The sequence below is a fragment of the Loxodonta africana genome, chromosome 17 (genome assembly GCF_030014295.1).
Source record: "Loxodonta africana isolate mLoxAfr1 chromosome 17, mLoxAfr1.hap2, whole genome shotgun sequence".
Classification (NCBI taxonomy): Eukaryota; Metazoa; Chordata; class Mammalia; order Proboscidea; family Elephantidae; genus Loxodonta; species Loxodonta africana.
Genome location: NC_087358.1, coordinates 41,901,972 through 41,920,442, shown reverse-complemented (window position 1 = coordinate 41,920,442; position 18,471 = coordinate 41,901,972). Strand labels below are relative to the sequence as shown.

At 36.8% G+C, this 18,471-nt stretch overlaps 1 protein-coding gene across 2 annotated transcripts in view; it reads right to left on the bottom strand.

The window, feature by feature from the left end:
• PCDH9 (protocadherin 9) overlaps positions 1–18,471 on the bottom strand; it is a 1,059,620-nt gene that overhangs the window by 663,427 nt on the left and 377,722 nt on the right. Inside the window, exon 2 of one of the 2 annotated variants that reach the window (XM_064270054.1) lies at positions 8,203–8,304. The exons of the other annotated variant lie outside the window; for it this stretch is intronic. Within the exon in view, the coding sequence (XP_064126124.1) occupies positions 8,203–8,304 (102 nt within the window). The remainder of the gene's footprint in view (positions 1–8,202; positions 8,305–18,471) is intronic. 2 annotated transcript variants of the gene reach the window in all.

Genomic DNA, 18,471 nt, shown 5'->3' with positions numbered 1-18,471 from the left:
TTAAAAATGGTCTCATAGTTCAGTCATCAATGAGTGGATAAGAATTTTACTCATCATTACTTTCATATAAGTACAGTTTCCCAAAAAAAATCCCTTCATATTTGTTTACGTTTTCATTTCCACACCCTTCTCACATATTTGTGTGTTACTTTACTCCTCCCAGTATCTCCAAAGTCCTGAGATATTTAACATCCCAATTATTTATGGCCATGCCCTCGACAGGAATTCATATACAAGGCTTCCTGGCAGCCTTCCCCCATTAATATCCATGGACATGTTTGCAACCTTCTGAAAACTCTACACTTGTATGTTAATCCCATAAGCAAATGCCTGCTCCTCGTTAATCACAAAAGCATGCAATTTCAGGTGATTTAAAAAGTAGGCACGAGGCAGCTTTACTTGTCTCTCATTCTCACACGCTGCTATTATTTATTGTCATTTTGTATGTGGTCTCCTTGGTGACCCTACAGAAACTGATTTACACCTCTTTGTATTCTACATTTTGGTTGTTTTGTCATAACTTCAGGATCCTTCAGCTAAAGGTACTATCACTGTCACTAGTTTGAAAGGGCCTCCCCCACCTCTCTTTGTACACTTCATTTTCTCCATGAACAGCTGCATCACAGCTGTCATTCTGAATGCCAAAGATGTCTTTGGCTGATAAGCCTATGCCTGTGGCACACAGAGTGGCTTCAAACAACCAATTAGCGGGAGCTGGGCCACGGCAAGGCTTGGTGCTGTCGGTCAAGCCTGTGACCACGGCTGACACCATCAGCAGAACTGTCAAACACGGCTCTTCCTGTGAATAAAACCAAGCCCACTTGTTCTGGGGTGAAGAAAGAATTGGCACAACAAGTTTGATAAAAAAGTGAAAGAAGGTGATGGCCGCCCCTTACAAACTGTTAGGTAATTGAAAAATACATTGAACCGGTGGAAAATTTGATAATTGATTTATATCTGTGGCTAGAACGCAGGGAATCCAACTGAAAATTTCTGCATGCATTTCCAACGGAGCAATTCATAAAAACCACCCAAATTGTTCAAGTACATTTCTTTAGCTTCCGGAAAACAAAACTAATGCGCATTCTTTAAGAATAAGAGATTATTAATTATTATACATAAACTTGGATAGGAAAATTAGAGATGCAATCTTACACACAGATTTATTATATATAATCATCATATATGTTTGTGTATATGTATATATATATGTTTCCTACCTGCATATATATAATAATTTATTAAAAAAATTAAAACCTGTGTATAAGAATGTATCTGTAAATATGCATATCTGAGTTTACAATGAAGTACTTATAATTTTTAAGGAGCACTATATTGGACACCCATTACCTGTCTGTCAGTTAGCTATATTGTAGTGGCTTGCATGTTGCTATGGTGCTGAAAGCTATGCTACCAGTAGTTCAAATATCGCCAGGATCATCCATAGTGGACATGTTTCTTCAGAACTTCCAGAGTAAGACAGACTAGGAAGAAAAGCCTGGTGATCTACTTCCAAAAATTAGTCCATGAAACCCCTATGGATTATAACAGTACATTGTCCAATATAGTGTTGGAAGATGAGCCCCCCTCAGTTGGAAGGCGCACAAAATACACAATGGCTGCAACATGACAGTGACCATGAAGATAGCACAGGGTTGAACAACCCTTCCTTCTGTTGTACATGGTATCACCACAAGTTAGAGCTGGCTCAACGGTAATGAACAACACTAACATATTGAGCACAAATTAAGAAATAGTATATGGACTTTGTTCTTAATAATTAAAAATGTATGTAGAGATCACATTAACTAAGACTGTGGAGTTTGAAAGGCACCGTAATTCTGCACTCCCAAGCAGGATTAGCTTTTTTTATTGGAGCCAGGGGAAGAGCTCTGAGTTGAGGAAAGAACTAACTAGTAGAATTTCCTGAAATCTTATCCAAACCTGGTGCTGTTGAGTCTCATGGACAGAGTAGAACTGCCCCCATAGGGTTGCCAAGGTTGCAATCTGTAAGGAAGCACACTGCTACATCCTTCTCCTGCTGAGCTCTGCAGGGTTTGAACCACCAACTTTTTGGTTAGCAGCCAAGTGTTTAAACACTGAGCCACCAGGGCTCTTTCAATTCTATGTCTTCTTCTAACATCTGGCCTTCACATGGGCAATCCACTCGAGAAAAGTTCTCTTTTTCCACCACCACACAGCACACCACCCCTGATCATTCACCTGGGAGATCCTTGTGTGTGCCTTTTGAATTTTAGGAAAGATTCTTCTATAAGGAAAGAAGATGTGGCGAATTAATTTCGAGTTATTAGTAAAAATCCATTAATTGTAAACACCTTTAACAGTCCCAATTACTATTAACAAATAAATAAAAAAGGAACTCCAGACAACTCTTGCTAAATAATTTAACTGCTAATTATTTCAATTTGAAAGCCATCATACTTATTTGAGGACTGGGCAAATTTATTTACCGACAGCTAAATCAACTGGGTTGTGCAAACTATAAAGAATAGGCACATAAAAATATGTTGCATGATATTCATCACTAAATCCCATTAATTTAAATCTAGGCTATGAGTTAAAGTTAATCTGTGATAATTGAACAAAAAAAGAAAAAAGGAGAATACTAAGTGAGACAAAAGCAAAAAATGCTTTGTCTTTATATCCTTCCCTCTTTTATTAGAGATAGAAGTTAATGTACCATTTTGCTATTCCCACACTTGGTCTTGTTAACTTAGGCAGAATGTTCTAAGCTGCCTTGTAAACAGTAAGCCCCAGTTGGAATCCTAACCCTGTCACTTACTCTCAGTATGCCCTTAGTTTGGTCACTTAAGCTTAAGGTGCACTCATAACTTTATCTTTAATGGGAGGATTAAGATAGGCTAGCAAGAAAGGCCTGGTGATCTACTTCTGGAAATCAACTAGTGAAAACTGTACAAATCACAATGGTCTGACCTCATTATGCCTGGGGTTACATGAGTCACAGGCTAACATGACAGCCGATAACAACAACAATTATACTTATCTGACAGACTATTGTTCCAAATAAGCTTATGCATGCGAAGTATAAAAAATATATAGTAATAGTTTACCACATTTTACTTCTCTTCTCTTCCAAGACACTCCTCTCACTTTCCGTTAAAATAGTTTTGTTCTATCAAATATATCCATCACATACATGACACAATCGGCAACTTCGTGAAACTAAGGGTAATTTAATTTTTATGAATTTCTTTATCCAGCAAAACCTGTGTCATAAATTTATGTAAATGGCAAAAAATATTTCCCTTATCAAAATGAGTTTTCCAGTTTTGGTCTAGGAGATTTATAGCAGTGACCCATTCTGGGATATCTTAATCAACCATCTGCCCCCATGAATTTCATGCTTTTGATAACTGCCACATTTCCAGAGTCTGACAGCTAAAATTCACACTTATTTTAAAACGTTTCCACCAATCTCCCTAACTCTTAGAGCTAAGATTTCCATCTGACATTGATTTTCAGATTTCATCCCTACAAGGAAGTCTTATCTCAAAAATTCATACACTGAACACTAGACTACTTTGTAAAAATACTTTAGCTCGAGGATCAAAAACAGAAACAGGGAATGGCTACTCATACTGAGATGCAGTCTTGTGTGAATTCCAATAACTGTGAGGCATTTTCCTATGGATTGCAGAATACAGACACTGAAAGCTCTCTCTGCTTATATTCTGTGCTGTTTCATGAGTAAAAGGAAAGGAATAGAGTAGAAGGGAAATGACAGGAAAATTTATAGATCAAAGATATTAAAATATTAGTGAAGGTTATATATATTTAATATAATTTAATTTTATATATATTTAAGGAATGAAAACAATGTGCACGTACTTTTTCATTTCTGTGCTCCCATTTTCACCGTTAGGGTACTTCGTTTATCCAATGGCAGGAGAGAAAGCTTAAACATGACAGTTTAAATTCCATACCTTATTTGAAAACTAATTTAAGAAAGGAACTCAAACATGAACTATTTTCTTTGACACTTGCTTGTAACTTTCATGTGCAGCTTCAAGAAAGAGTATTAGATCATTCCAAGGTCAGAAAACTTTGATCAAATACCAGTAAACATCAAGAGTTAATTCTGTAACCGAGGGCAAGTTGCTCCATATCGCTTGTCTTCAGGTTATGCTTCATAACATAAATATATAATTTCTATGGTCTCTTCCAGACAAATAGCCTATGATTTTTATTTATTTATTTGGTAGAACAATATTAATAGTAGTTAATCTAATATTTCTGAAGCCTTGTGGTTGTTGCTGTATTCAAACCCAAAACCCAAAACCCAAAACCAAACCCTCTGCCATCGAGTCGATTCTGACTCGTAGCGACCCTATGGGATGGAGTAGAACCACTCCATAGGGTTTCCAAGGAGCGCCTGGTGGATTCGAACGGCCAACCTTTTGGTTAGCAGCCGTAGCTCTTAAACACTACACCGCCAGGGTTTCTATTCAAGCTCCACTAATTACTGTGTGTGTGACTTTGAGCAAAGTACCTAACCTATCTGTAAAATGGGGAAATATAATAGTACATACCTAATGGGGTTGTTGTCAGGATTAAAAGAGGTATTATATTTTATCAATGATAATATTAAAAAATTCCCATATTTTAACACCTCTGAAAGTAGGATACCTATTACAAGCAATCATAATAAAAAGCACTTAACTGAGTTTGAAAGCTTTTTTTTTCCCTCCTGGTACCTAAAACTATAGCATGTTTTATACTCGGTGGTATCTCAGATTAGATGAAACATGCTACTGCCTATAAAGAGCTTAGCACAGTATCTACCACAAAAATTGCTCAATGGCTGATATTAATATTTTTTATAAGCGACAATTATGATCTCTAAGTTAAAAATGATAGACGAAGAATGACAAGTTAAGAGTGCTTAAAAGCATATTAGTCACATGCTAGTTAGTCTTGGTTTTATTTTATATCTAATGTCATAACACAAATTTTATAACTTCATCCAGGTTAATTGACATGAAGTGACATAGAATAAGACTTACTACTTGAACAACAATACAGTTTTATAAAATTAAGTATCTTTCTATGTTAAATAGAACAAATATTCTCCTTTTTGCTTTATCAAGGTGATTAAGAGGTAAACTATAAACTGTGGGAAAATAAAAAAAAAAAAGGAAATAGATATATTTATCAGGTTTGACACATCATTCAATATTGGGGGGGGACTACATATTGTACATATCAAGTAAAAAAAAAAAAAAAAACCCATGCTGTTGAGTCAATTCCAACTCAAAGCAACCCAAGAGGACAGAGTAGAACTGGCCCATAGGGTTTCCAAGGAGTAGCTGGTGGATTTGAACTGCTTATCTTTTGGTTAGCTGCTGCAGCTCTTAACCACTGTACCACCAGGACTCCACTGTAGGCACCAACTTTGTAAATTATAATCAGCCTTCTTTATTAATTCTCAAGAATGATTAACACTAGACTAATATCTTTTATGGAACTGGAAGTCCCTGGGTATCGTGAATGATTAACAGGAGCCGGCTGCTAAGCAAAAGATGAGAGGTTTGAGTCCATCCAGACTCACCGCAGAGGAAAGGCTAGGTGATCGACTTCTGAAAAATCAGCCATTGAAACCCTATGGAGAGCAGCTCTACTCTGACCGACATGGGGTCGCCATGAATCCAAATCAGTTTGAGGCAACTGGGAACTGGTAAGAAACTGGGTACTAAAATTATCTCCTTTGATATTGGTCTATAAATGATAAGCATTTATACAGAAACCATGTGTCTCAGAATGCTTTGTAGAGCTCCAAAGCTGGTATTACTTCTCATATTTTATTTTATAAGAAACATCAGAGATCGTCTCTATGCAAGTAAAAAAAAAAAAAAATGTATACTTAAGAATCATTATGATCAAAAGCAATTTAAATTGATTAAGGACAAAATTTACATGCTGGAAGAATATACACATAAGATGCTTCAAACAGTGCCTTGCAGAGAGGACCTGCCGCAAAAGTGTCCGTTGTCAGCATCTTCATCGTTATTTAGCATCATACACCACCAGAGAGAGATAGAACCTTATAGATGGTCTTGTCCAAACCCATTCAGTCTAGAATGGGTCTCGAGCAAGAAGATAGAATGAGAATCTGTGGGATAAAGGGTTTCTAAAAATAATTTGTCCACCTTCCTGCATTTATAAATATAGCAGAGTAGATTGACCTTCACTGTTCCTTGATAATTGGAGTGATAAGATAAACTATCATAATTCTGAATATCCTAGTCAAATAAAACCCTGCACAAATTGTGTCCCTGTGTTCTGGGCCTCAGAAAACATCTATGAAAGAGAGAAAAACAAACCAAAACCAAAAAAAAAAAAAAAAAGATATGGTTCGTAGAAAATTATTTGAATTATAGCTCATTTAAACTTTCTACAAAAAAAAAAAAAAAGATTTTCAGAAAACGATTTCTCCAACATAACCTCCTTGGGTAATCAGAGAACTATTCTGGGAGTTTGGATTCTTTTATCAAGAAAACATCAACATTAACATGTTATAAAAATAATATAATTCTTAGAAGTTTAAACTTAGATTTCAGTTGCTTTCACAACATTTTGGGTAGGCATTTTTAAGATTTACACGAATGATTATTTTTGACTAAAATCCTTTTTTTTTCTGCCATAGGCTGAGAACTATTGTGTAATCATTTCTTACAATAAAGACGGCTAAAGGGAGAGACCCCAGTGTTCTGGGCCAGTGAAACATACATAGTGATGGTGAAAAGCCAAAGTGTTAAAAAATGATTATTTCAACTGATTTGGACTTTGAAGGAAGAAAGAGGGATAAAAGAAGAAAATAAAAGCAGAATAATATACACTGAAGTTTAAAAAGACCTTTCTGAATAGGTATACACACACAGAAAGAGAGGGTACAATATGCGGAGGATGAATTAGGGAATAAAAGTGTCCAAAAGGTTATTTTATCTTTTTTCACCTCAACGAATGGCTTCTCTAAAAAGAAGTTGCTTTCGTGATCAAGTTTCTATTAATCAAAGTAGTTTCTCAGGGCTATGTTACTACTAGGGCTTTTGTGAATGATAAATTCCTTTAGTTAGCAAAGAACAAGGACTCCCAGTGCAAAAGCTCTTCAAAGCTAATAACAATCAAAATGTTTTCGATAACTCTACAGCAATGAGAACAAAACTAAATTCAGTGAGAAAATGGTAAAATATATATATATATTATATATACATAGAGACACACACTCACATATGCATATTCATATTGCCATATATCTATGTGTATCTATCTCTATATATACAATTTCTAAGTTATGACTATGGAAAAGATGAAATGTGTGTGACAATATTAATTACTAAAAATAATCATAAAATGTAGAAGTACTACATTTTATAATGGATGAACTCATTAAGAAAAAATAAAATTGATTTTTAGTCTATGTTCAAGCATAGAGGGAAGTTAAGGATTAAATTGAAGAATAGATAGTAAAGGAAAAAGCTAATGAAAATTTCAATATAATAGGTTAATGTATATATTAAACAGCACTATCTTTATTTTCCTTGAGGGTAGAGAATTAAGCAACTCAATCTTTCAACAAGTAGATGTGAGTATCTTTTAGATCAATTAATAAAAAAATAAATCAATTAGGTACATTTAACTCCAAGAGACAGTTACTCATTACTTTCTCTAAAAATAGGTAAAGAGCATCACTTTGCATTAAATGACCAAGAAAACCAAACCCACTGCCACTGAGTCAATTCTGACTCATAGCAACCCTAGAAGACAGAGTAGAACTGCTCCCATAGGTTCTTCAAGGCTGTAAATCTTTACGGAAGCAGATAGCCACATCATTCCCCCTCAGAGGGGCTGGTGGTTCGAACTGCCGACCTTTCCGTTCACAGCCGAGTGCTTTAACCACTGCACCACCAGGGCTTCTACATTAAATGACAAGACCATTATATGTAGTAGGCAGGCCATTATCCGAATGAAAAAGATGATTGTTGGCTTTTTGCTCTGAAATTGTTTACTTAAAGTTGTTAAACAAAACACCTGTATAAAAATGTGACCATAAAACAGGTCTGCAAAGAGAATACTTAAAAGGGTTAACATTTACTATTTAAAATCACAAGAAAAAGGAAAATTTTTCAGCACTAATGTGGACTCTACAGAGACATGGCATACCTCGTAATGGTTTTCTTCATTCTCCTGAACGTGGAGACCCGCAGAGCTGAGACATTTCTGAGGAGTGACAGGAATATTGTCACTTTTGCTGTGTGAGTTACACTGAAAGAGATTACCAAATAATTGTGACAAACTACTCCATATTTAGCATGTCTATTGAGAGACATAGCTGTTTGCTATGAGCCTAATGAATACCAGTTGAGCTAAGGAGGGCCTACACTCACAGACACGTGCATTAACATTGACTCTTTACCAAAAAGATTAAAAAAAGGTCCCCAGGACAAACAAATTGCCAAAATGTTTTTACTAAAACTAAAGAAATCTAAGATGGAGCTGTTTTATTTTTATCCAGCATCATTACTTATTATGTTTATGATTTTGGTAGACAACATTGTATGGTGTTACCATTAGCTATGAGGCATTAATCAAGAGATTGAAACATATTATACAAATATTAACCTTTGACATAAATATTATTATTATCCCCCATTTATTATGAGGGATTAAACTGAGGCATAGAAAAATTTTTATCCAAGGTTGTTCTGCTACCAGGCATTCTGGAGCCATGCCCCATGCCCTTATCTGCTGTGTGGTGCTGCTTTTATAAAACAGTGAAAAACTCAAACTTCACAGTTTTAAAATATTATTTCATTTTCTCCACTAAAAAAAAAAAAAAATTACTGAATGTAAAATGTTCTTGAAAACAGGTTCCCTAAATAATTTACCTGAAATAGATGTGAATGGTAGAACCTAATATGTTAAATTATGAAAGGGGCCCATCTTTAATATATATCCCCTCTTCACTAAAACTACATCCTGGGCACAGATTCTGATGACAGTAAGAAGAAAGACAGTATTTTTCCAAATTAGTATGACACATTTCCTATTCACTAATAAAATTTACTTGCCCCATCCCAAAGAAGTATCTGTTGGAAAATTACACTCACGGACATTTTTAAAAGCAAACAAGTTTTAGAGTTTAGTAGCTTAGGTCCTTCGTTTTATATATTTAAGCATATTTCACCATTAGCATTACATTTTGAAGAAATTGGTCAATGCTCTCAAAAGTTTGTTCTTGTTTATTTGTTTGTTTGCTTAAGAGAAACAACAGCATGAAAACTAAGGAGGCATAACTCTCAAACCCATATTTAGAAACCTTTTTAGCACGAACAAATTTTACTTCCCACTTGTCCTCTATACAAGCAATGTAATTCCAACACTGTTACAAACTAATTTCTTCCTGGAGCTCTTTATGGGCACCTAAGCAAATTCTGAAGGAGACCTGGTGGTACAGTGGTTAAGTACTTGGCTACTAACTGTAAGGTCAGCGGTTAGAACCCACCAGCTACTCTGCAGGAGTTTAACTCTGTCCTGTAGAGTTGCTGTAAGTTGGAATCAGCTTGGCTGAAACCAGTAAGCAAATTCTGATTGCCATTTTAACCTTTGCTTGATAGGGAAGTTATTTTTATGTGTACTTTGTAAAATGTTGCTCTGTCAATATTAATTTTTTGAACGTGACTAAATTTGTCTGAAAAAAAAAGCCTTTGTTGTTAATTATGAAAGCCTATCTTTGACATGGAAACCCTGGTGGTATAGTGGTTAAGAGCTACACTCTGCTAACCAAAACATCGGCAGTTCGAATCCACCAAGCGCTCCCTGGAAACCCCATGGGGCAGCTCTAACTCTCTCCTACAGGGTCGCTGTGAGACAGAATCAATTTGACAGCAATGGCTTTTGTTTTTGGTTTAGGTCTCTGATATCTTTCCATAGCTGCCTCTTTACAGTTGTAACACTCTGGACCTTAAAAGTTATTTTCATCTGTGATGTTCCTAGACATTTTAATCACTCAGTTCCTATCCCCGCCTTTCCTCTATCTGTCCATGCTGATTAATCTTTTTAAAACATCTCATGTATTATGCAGCTTTGCTCCTTAGAAATATTTCCTAAATTCCTATAGCCCAGCAGTTGCTCTCACCCTGGCTGTATATTAAAGTCACCCAGGGAAGTTTTAAAACAATGTCAATGACTGAGACCAGGCTTAAGTATTTTTAAAATAGCGAAGTAATTCTAATGTGTAACCAGTTCAGAATCCCTGGGTCAAGGTTTAAAACTCCTTTGCCTGACCCTTGAAACACTACAATAAATTTTAACTTCAACCCTCTTCCAGTCTGATCTCTTCCTCCAGTGTACTTGTTCTTACTATTTCTCAGTTAACCAACCATATATTAGATTATTACCTTCTTATGGATGTATCAGATGTCTCTGAACAGGAGAAAAACCCTATAATTTTATAATATTTTATACCTTCACAGATAATATTTTATGTAACCTGAGCAGAGAGGTAGAAAGCTCAGCAGAGAGGTAGAAAATATATTCCTCACTTGATAGATGGAGAGACAGAGGCTCACCTATATTCTGTGCAAGGCTTTGCCCTGTCAATGCACTCCTTAGTGATACGACTAGGGCTATGTGTACTCTGCCATACCTGCCTTGAGACAGGCATCCATTTGCTCATTCATTCACTCTTTCTGTCTTCTGCTTATTTCATCATCAGTCATTTACTGAGTGCAAGTTATGTGTCAAGATGTTACTGGCTCACCAAGACAAGGCATTTGGTATCAGTAATGCTCTCACTGTAGAAGTAAAAGCATACATGGGAAGAAGTAACCATTGGTATTTGTGAAAAGGCCACGTAAAAACGCACGCACAGAATGCCTGAAGACAGACAGAATGAATGACCTGATTCCTGTGTATGATATGGGGGCAGAGATTTGAAAGATGTTCCCGTGCAGGAATCATTGAAAGAGAGCATTCAAGTCAGAAGGAACAGCATGTGCAAAGGCTTGAAGACATGAATACTCCTAGCTTAACCTGAAAGTTGCAAGGAGTTTGAAAGTGTTCAACCAAGGGGTGTGTTGTTGTTAGGTGCTGTCGAGTCGGTTCCGACTCATAGCGACCCTATGCAGAACAAAACCAAATACTGCCTGATCCTGCACCATCCTTACAATCATTGTTGTGCTTGAGCTCATTGTTGCAGCCACTGTGTCAGTCCACCTTGTTGAGGGTCTTCCTCTTTTCCGCTGACCGTGTACTCTGCCAAGCATGATGTCCTTCTCCAGGGACTGATCCCTCCTGACAACATGTCTGAAGTATGTAAGACCCAGTCTCACCATTCTTGCCTCTAAGGAGCATTCTGGCCGCACTTCTTCCAAGACAGATTTGTTTGTTCTTTTGGCAGTCCATGGCATATTCAATATTCTTCGCCAAGTCTACGATTCAAAGGCGTCAACTCTTCTTCGGTCTTCCTTATTCATTGTACAGCTTTCACACGCATATGATGTGATTGAAAATACCATGGCTTGGGTCAGGCACACCTTAGTCTTCAGGGTGACATCTTTGCTCTTGAACACTTTGAAGAGGTCCTTTGCAGCAGATTTGCCCAATGCAATGCGTCTTTTGATTTCTTGACTGCTGCTTCCATGGCTGTTGATGGCAGATCCAAGTAAAATGAAACCCTTGACAACGTTAATCTTTTCTCTGTTTATCATGATGTTGTTCATTGGTCCAGTTGTGAGGGTTTTTGTTTTCTTTATGTTGAGGTGTAATCCATACTGAAGGCTGTGGTATTTGATCTTCATTAGTAAGTGCTTCAAGTCCTCTTCCCTTTCAGCAAGCAAGGTTGTGTCATCTGCATAACACAGGTTGTTAATGAGTCTTCTTCCAATCCTGATGCCCCGTTCTTCTTCATATAGTCCAGCTTCTCGGATTATTTGTTCAGCATACAGATTAAATAAGTAAGGTGAAAGAATACAACCCTGACGCACACCTTTCCTGACTTTAAACCAATCGGTATCCCCTTGTTCTGTCTGAACAACTGCCTCTTGATCTATGTAAAGGTTCCTCATGAGCACAATTAAGTGTTCTGGAATTCCCATTCTTTGCATAGGTGTGTATGAGGATTGATTTTAGGGTAAGAACAGCCGTTATGAGTGCATTAAATTTAATAGTCAAATGAATGATAAGAAGTTATGGAATTAGTCTTAATATAAAGGGCTAAGTATCTTGCAAACAACAGTGGTGTCAAAGGTAAGCTTTACCCATTATAAATTGTTTACCTACCTCCCCCCCAGATTTACAATTATAAGCAAAATAAGCACATTTGTGATATTACTGTGGTACCCAAGAAAGTCCCTCCATCTCAAGATTTCAAACCTAAGTCTCTACTATGTCAAATACTGGAGTAACTACTGTTGATAGAGCAATGAATGGCATCAAAGGAAAAGTTTAACCCATTTTCACTTCCTCACATTTGAAAAAAATTTGATTGTTATAATGTAGATTGCCTCTGGAAATTGCAAATATGTGTATCAGAGGGGAGAAAAAAAGAGAAAGTAACATGATAAACAATATTTTGAGATTAATCATTATAAATAGCCAAACCTCTAGGAAAAAAGTTCTCAAGGAAAAAACAATGTATTCACTATGAATTCTTTCTAACAAATTTCTATTTCAGGAAGTGCTGCAACCTGAAATGGAAATAAGATTTATTATAAAAGTCACAGAATTTCATCCACCTAATTTTTTTTCCTGTTTGCCAAGCTTGATATAAATAATGACTTATGGTTAAGTTAGATTTACTAAATCAAATTTAATATTGCAAGATACATATGAAATTAGACTTGAGAGGTTTAAAGCTCAATGACTATACCCGTTAAAGGGAAGTCAGTGTAAATATTTGTTTTATACTTTAAAACTCTTTTGATGATTTCCATTACCTACAACTGGTGTCATTGTTGTTAGGTGCCTTCAAGTTGGTTCCAATTCATAGCAACCATATGTACAACAGAATGAAACACTGCCCAGTCCTGCCCCATGCCCACAGTTGTTGTTATGCTTGAGCCCATTGTTGCAGCTACTATGTCAATCCATCTTGTTGAGGGTCTTTCTCTTTTTCATTGACCCTGTACTTTACCAAGCATGATCTCCTTCTCCAGGGGCTGATGTGTCCTGAGAACATATCCAAAGTATGTAAGACGTAGGCTTGCCATCCTTGCTTCTAAGGAGCACTCTGGTTGTACTCCGTCCAAGACAGATGTGTTCTTTTGGCAGTCCGCGGTATATTCAATACGCTTCACCAACACCACAATTTAAAGGCGTCAATTCTTCTTCTGTCTTCCTTATTTATTGTTCAGCTTTTGCATGCATATGATGCAATTGAAAATACCATGGCTTGGGCCAGGTGTACCTTAGCCTTCGAGGTGACATTGGTAGTCTCTATTTTAATGTGTGGATAAACTCTGCCACTCCAAAACACCCGTTCTAGTTTCTGCGAAAATTATCACTCACTACGTAGAAATATCTACTCAAACTTGTCTCATAATCAGGTGCATTAGCTCATTCATTTTTGAAATTCCCAAGAAAGAACTTTATAGCCAGAATCTCAAGAGAGGGGGGAAAAATCAACAGTAGCAAAAGCAACAAAAGTTTTATGAAAAATCACATAACCATAAATAAGACATAATTGTTTACTTTGAAAAAAGAGGGTTCTTTACATTTTCCACCCAACTCAAATGCATCAGCAGTGAGCTCTATTATTTTATTACCCTTCCTACCTTCTTCAAAAGTCAAGATTGTTTGCTAAAAATCAATGGAGCTGTTATAAAAAGTTTGCAATCATTATTGAAGCAGTAGCCATGTATTTTTGTGGTATAGATTACACTAAATAACAATCCCTTTTGGTAAAAACTCCCACAGAAAATGTTATTCCTGCCCATTTTAAGAAACTAAGGATTTTTTTTTTTCCAGGAAGAATTATAAAACATTCTGAAAACTTTTGATGTAAAGACTCTAAAAGTTAATTTAAAAATTTACATTTAAAGAAAATTGCCTTTGAAGAATTACTTATACTTGGCATCTTCAAATTTTCTCAATCCATTCTCCTGGAGAGTCCTCATATGTTGGGCTTTCAGCAGCCCATTCGATTTCCACATTAACACAAAGGGCCACCACCAGTCTGTCAGTTGGTCATCCTGTATGGGCTTTGCATGTTGCTATGATGCCGGAAGCTACACCACCCAGCATTTCAAACACCAGCACAGTCACCCGTGGTGGGTAGGTTTCAGCAGTGTTTTCAGACTATGATAACTAGGAAGAAAGACCGGGTGATCTACTTCCAAAAACTAGCCAATGAAACCTCTGTGGATCATAAAATAATGTTGTCTGATATATTGATGGAAAGTAAGCAAACACACTGACATTCATGAACCAGCACAGGAACAGGTAGCATTTCTCTCTGTTGTACCCAAGGTCACCACGGGTCTGAGCTGAGTTGACCGCAACTAACAACAACTCAAAAAGCAATTTTCAGTCATCATCTAACTTGACACAACTGATTACTCCCTCCTTCTTGATGTATTTCTGTCACTAGCATTCTAGGATACCGTACCCACTGCCCTCAAGTCTATTCTGACTCACAGTGACCCTACAGGACAGAGTAGAACTGCCCCCTAGGACTTCCAAGGCTGTAATCTTTTCAGAAGCAGACAGCCAAATCTTTCTCCCTCAGAACAGCTAGTGGGTTTGAACCACTGTCCTTTTAGTTATCAGCTGAGTGCTTAACCACTGTGCAACCAGGGTTCCTTTCAGAACACCATACTCACATTTTTTTTTTTTTTTGTTATCTCTGGAACTCTTCTCCTAGAACAATTTGACTTTTCATAGTGTACTGCTATTTTTTTTAATTTGTGTGTTAATTTATGGTTTGAAAAGAAGAAATATATATATTTTTTAATTGAAGAGACTAGAGAAAGATGAAGCCCAAATATTTCTTCAGAAAGTTCTTTCCCTAATTGTCTATTACATACTCATACTAACCAGTCCTGGGAAACCCTAGTGGCATAGAGGTTAAGTACTATGGCTGCTAACCAAGAGGTCCACAGTTCAAACCTGCCAGGTGCTCCCTGGAAACTCTGTGGAGGCAGTTCTACTCTGTCTTGTAGGGTCACGATGAGTCAGAATCGAGTCGACTGCGATGGGTTTGGTTTTTTTGGTTTTAACCGGTACTGGACTCTGAAACACTTTCTCAGACAGACACATCGAAAGTTTCCCACTTATCAGCAGACAAAGAAAGGACTCTTAGAATATTCCTAAGCATGCTTACTTCAAAGAACATATTTCTAGAAACTGATACAATTTGCATTTTAAATGACCCATTATCTCTTCTGAAAAGTCTTTCTGATCCTAGTCCTTTTATTAAATCCTTATGCCAGCTCAAATCAGGGAAATCTGAGCCTGTACCCACAGCCTTGACTCTAACATCTATGCATCCTACATCTTTGGGTCGTTTTTCTTTCAGCTTTAAACAGGACCGGAAAGCAAAGCTAAAACTGACCAAGACGTGGTGATTATTTTGACTCAGACTTAAAATACAATAAATCCATCTTAAAATTAAATGTTATATAAACACCTAATCAAATTATAAAAATATAGATGGTCAGCTTACATATGAATTTCAAGGTAGAGGTTGCTTCTGTGAGTGAGAATAAAAGGGAACCAGGAAAGGAAACAAAGTGAACTTCAGCTGTATCTGGACTATGTACGGGGTCTGGTTATTTGTTCATTTTTGTTTTTGTTTTAATTTTGTTTTGCCTCTCTACTTTAAATGAGGATTATTTTTTCTTTCAAAATTGCAGGTAAAGTATGACAAAATGCTAGCATTTCTGAATTCTGGGTAGTGGGGACATAGGTAATTTTCACTTTCTTTCCTACTTTTTCTGCTTTTGAAATATATGACAATAAATAAACATATGGAAAAGGAATTTGCATGGTTTGGTTAAAAATTTATTCCATCCACCCCACAAGATTGTTGCTAATGGTTTTGAAAGGGCTTTATAAACATAAAATCTTGAATTCATGCATCTTCAGAAATAAATTCTTCAACTGCATTATTTTAGATGGTCTTTTTCTAATTTGGCTTAGGGTCAATCCTCTCTATTTCCCTAAAGCCATGTGAGAGAACATGCTGGTTGCTCCTCCTCCTACCATAAGCCAAAGGGGGCAAAAAACAAAAACAGAAACAAAAAGCATTGCCTTCCAGTTGACTTTGACTCATAGCAATCGTATAGGACAGAGTGGAACCGCCCCATAGGGTTTCCAGGGCTGTAATCTTTATGGAAGTAGACTGCCACATCTTTCTTCTGTGGAGTAGCTGGTGGGTTTGAACTCCCAATCTTTAAGTTAGCAGCCAAGTACTTAATCATTGAAGTACCTGTGATACTCGAGTTTAAAGGTCTTTTCCGTGTGTTTACCTTTTCTTTACATCCTCTAAGTACAGTTTTGCCTTCTATCACTTCGGGAGAGAGCGTACTCTCCTCTTGACAGTTTATCTTCAGCCTGTAGCATAATGCCTGCAGCACTGGTGGTGGTGGTATTGGGTGCTGTCAGTCCACAGGGTTTACCAGGCTATACTCTTTACAAAGGAGCCCTGGGGGCACAGTGGTTAAGAGTTCGGGTGCAAACCAGAAGGTTGGCAGTTAGGAACCACCAGGCACTCTTTAGAAACCCTATGGGGGCAGTTCTACTCTTGTCCTATAGGTCGCTGTGAGTCGGAATGCGCTCCAAAGGAATTTTTTTTTTTTTAATCTTGACAAAGCAGATCCTCAGGTCTTTCTCTCTTGGAGCCCCTGGATGGGTTCGAATCACCAAGATTTCTGGCAGCCAAGCGCTAAACCGTTTGTGCCACCAGGGCTTCTAGCACTACTTGGTACTCCATGAATATTTTTAAGTGAAATAAATAAAAGAATAAGTGAATAACTGGAAGACTTTTACAGTGACTTATTTTCCCGTAGTATGTTTTGGCTTCTAATCCTTTGGATGACAATTTCTTTGTAGCTTTCTGTTTGCTTGTTTGTCCCCAAAAGATACATTTGTTATGAAATTAGCATTCCCGAGACCCACATTTTGTATCGCAAATGCTAGCACAAAAATAAGATATGCTAGTGCCATTAATTGGAAGTACCTGTATTAGAAATAAACAAGACAGCTGGTTTAGTCATAATGTTTTCTTTCTTCAACTTGACCATTAGCAAATCATGGCAAGAGGCATCTTTCTTACAGTTATGTTACCTAAGAATACAATTTTAATTTGCCCACTCTATATGTGAATAAATTACTACCTGTTCAAATTTTAGGTCTTAGAACAATTCCCTCCCCGAGGAACTTTCCCAAGTCCACCCTCTTCGTATTTCCTGGGCAGTAGTATTTCCCTCTGTAAGTAAGTTGACTGAGATTTGCTTCAATACCCCCTGAGACTCACCAGTAGCCCTTCCCACTTCATCTGTGTAAATTCTCTTCTATGCTTCTTACAATCCCCATTCCAGACCTCCTTTTAGTCTCAGAGATACCCTTTCATCCCCCTTTTTGATGTTTCAAAGGCACTTCCCCTTTTCTTTTCTCTCTCAGATGTGACTTCTTTCTTCTCTGTTCCAACAACCCATTCCATTTTTAATCCTGGTTTGCAGAGAGCCTAAACAGATGGAGATAGTCACTACTGCTCAATGAACAGAAAGAAGCTGACTATTCCACATGGGATTTATGAGAAAACAAAAGCTGATTTTATGTAGTGTTTTAGCACAGGCCATTAGGTAGACCAGTTGGTTTCACTTGATTATAGTTCCCTGATACCAAATGAAATTAAGACAGACAAAGATATAGATTTTTATTGAGTACTTTGTTTTTGCAAGGGGATCACTCTTAAAGCTTGAAAAGTATTACTATTGTCCAATTTACTACTTTAAGTTACACTGTGTTTCAAAACAGTTATGATGTGAGTCATACTTTGGGTACAGGACAATAACTGAACAAATAAAGTAAAAAAAGGATTGGAAAAAAGTAAGATACGATTTTAAAGTCTGAGAAATTCAGTAAGTGGTTTAAGCTGGAGTACCAGTTTTAACTATTTTATTTATTAACTTATTTTTGTTTAGAAATTCTCCTTTCGTGTGTTGTTCCAGAAGTTAATGGTCTCAATCATAGGCTGGTTGACATTTTTCAAACAATTGCCACAATTTAAATAAAATGTATAGGAGCCAAGTACCGTAAACAAGAGATATCTTTCTCTCAACGTCTTATTGCTTAAGTGATATTTCAGAGCAATCTTTTGCCATAAATGTCTTGGTTACTATAAAATTTAGCAACTCTGTTTATTATCCTTTCCCTGAGAATTTGTGTTCAGTCAACTTTCTGTCTATGCAATGACTTTCAAGGCTTTTC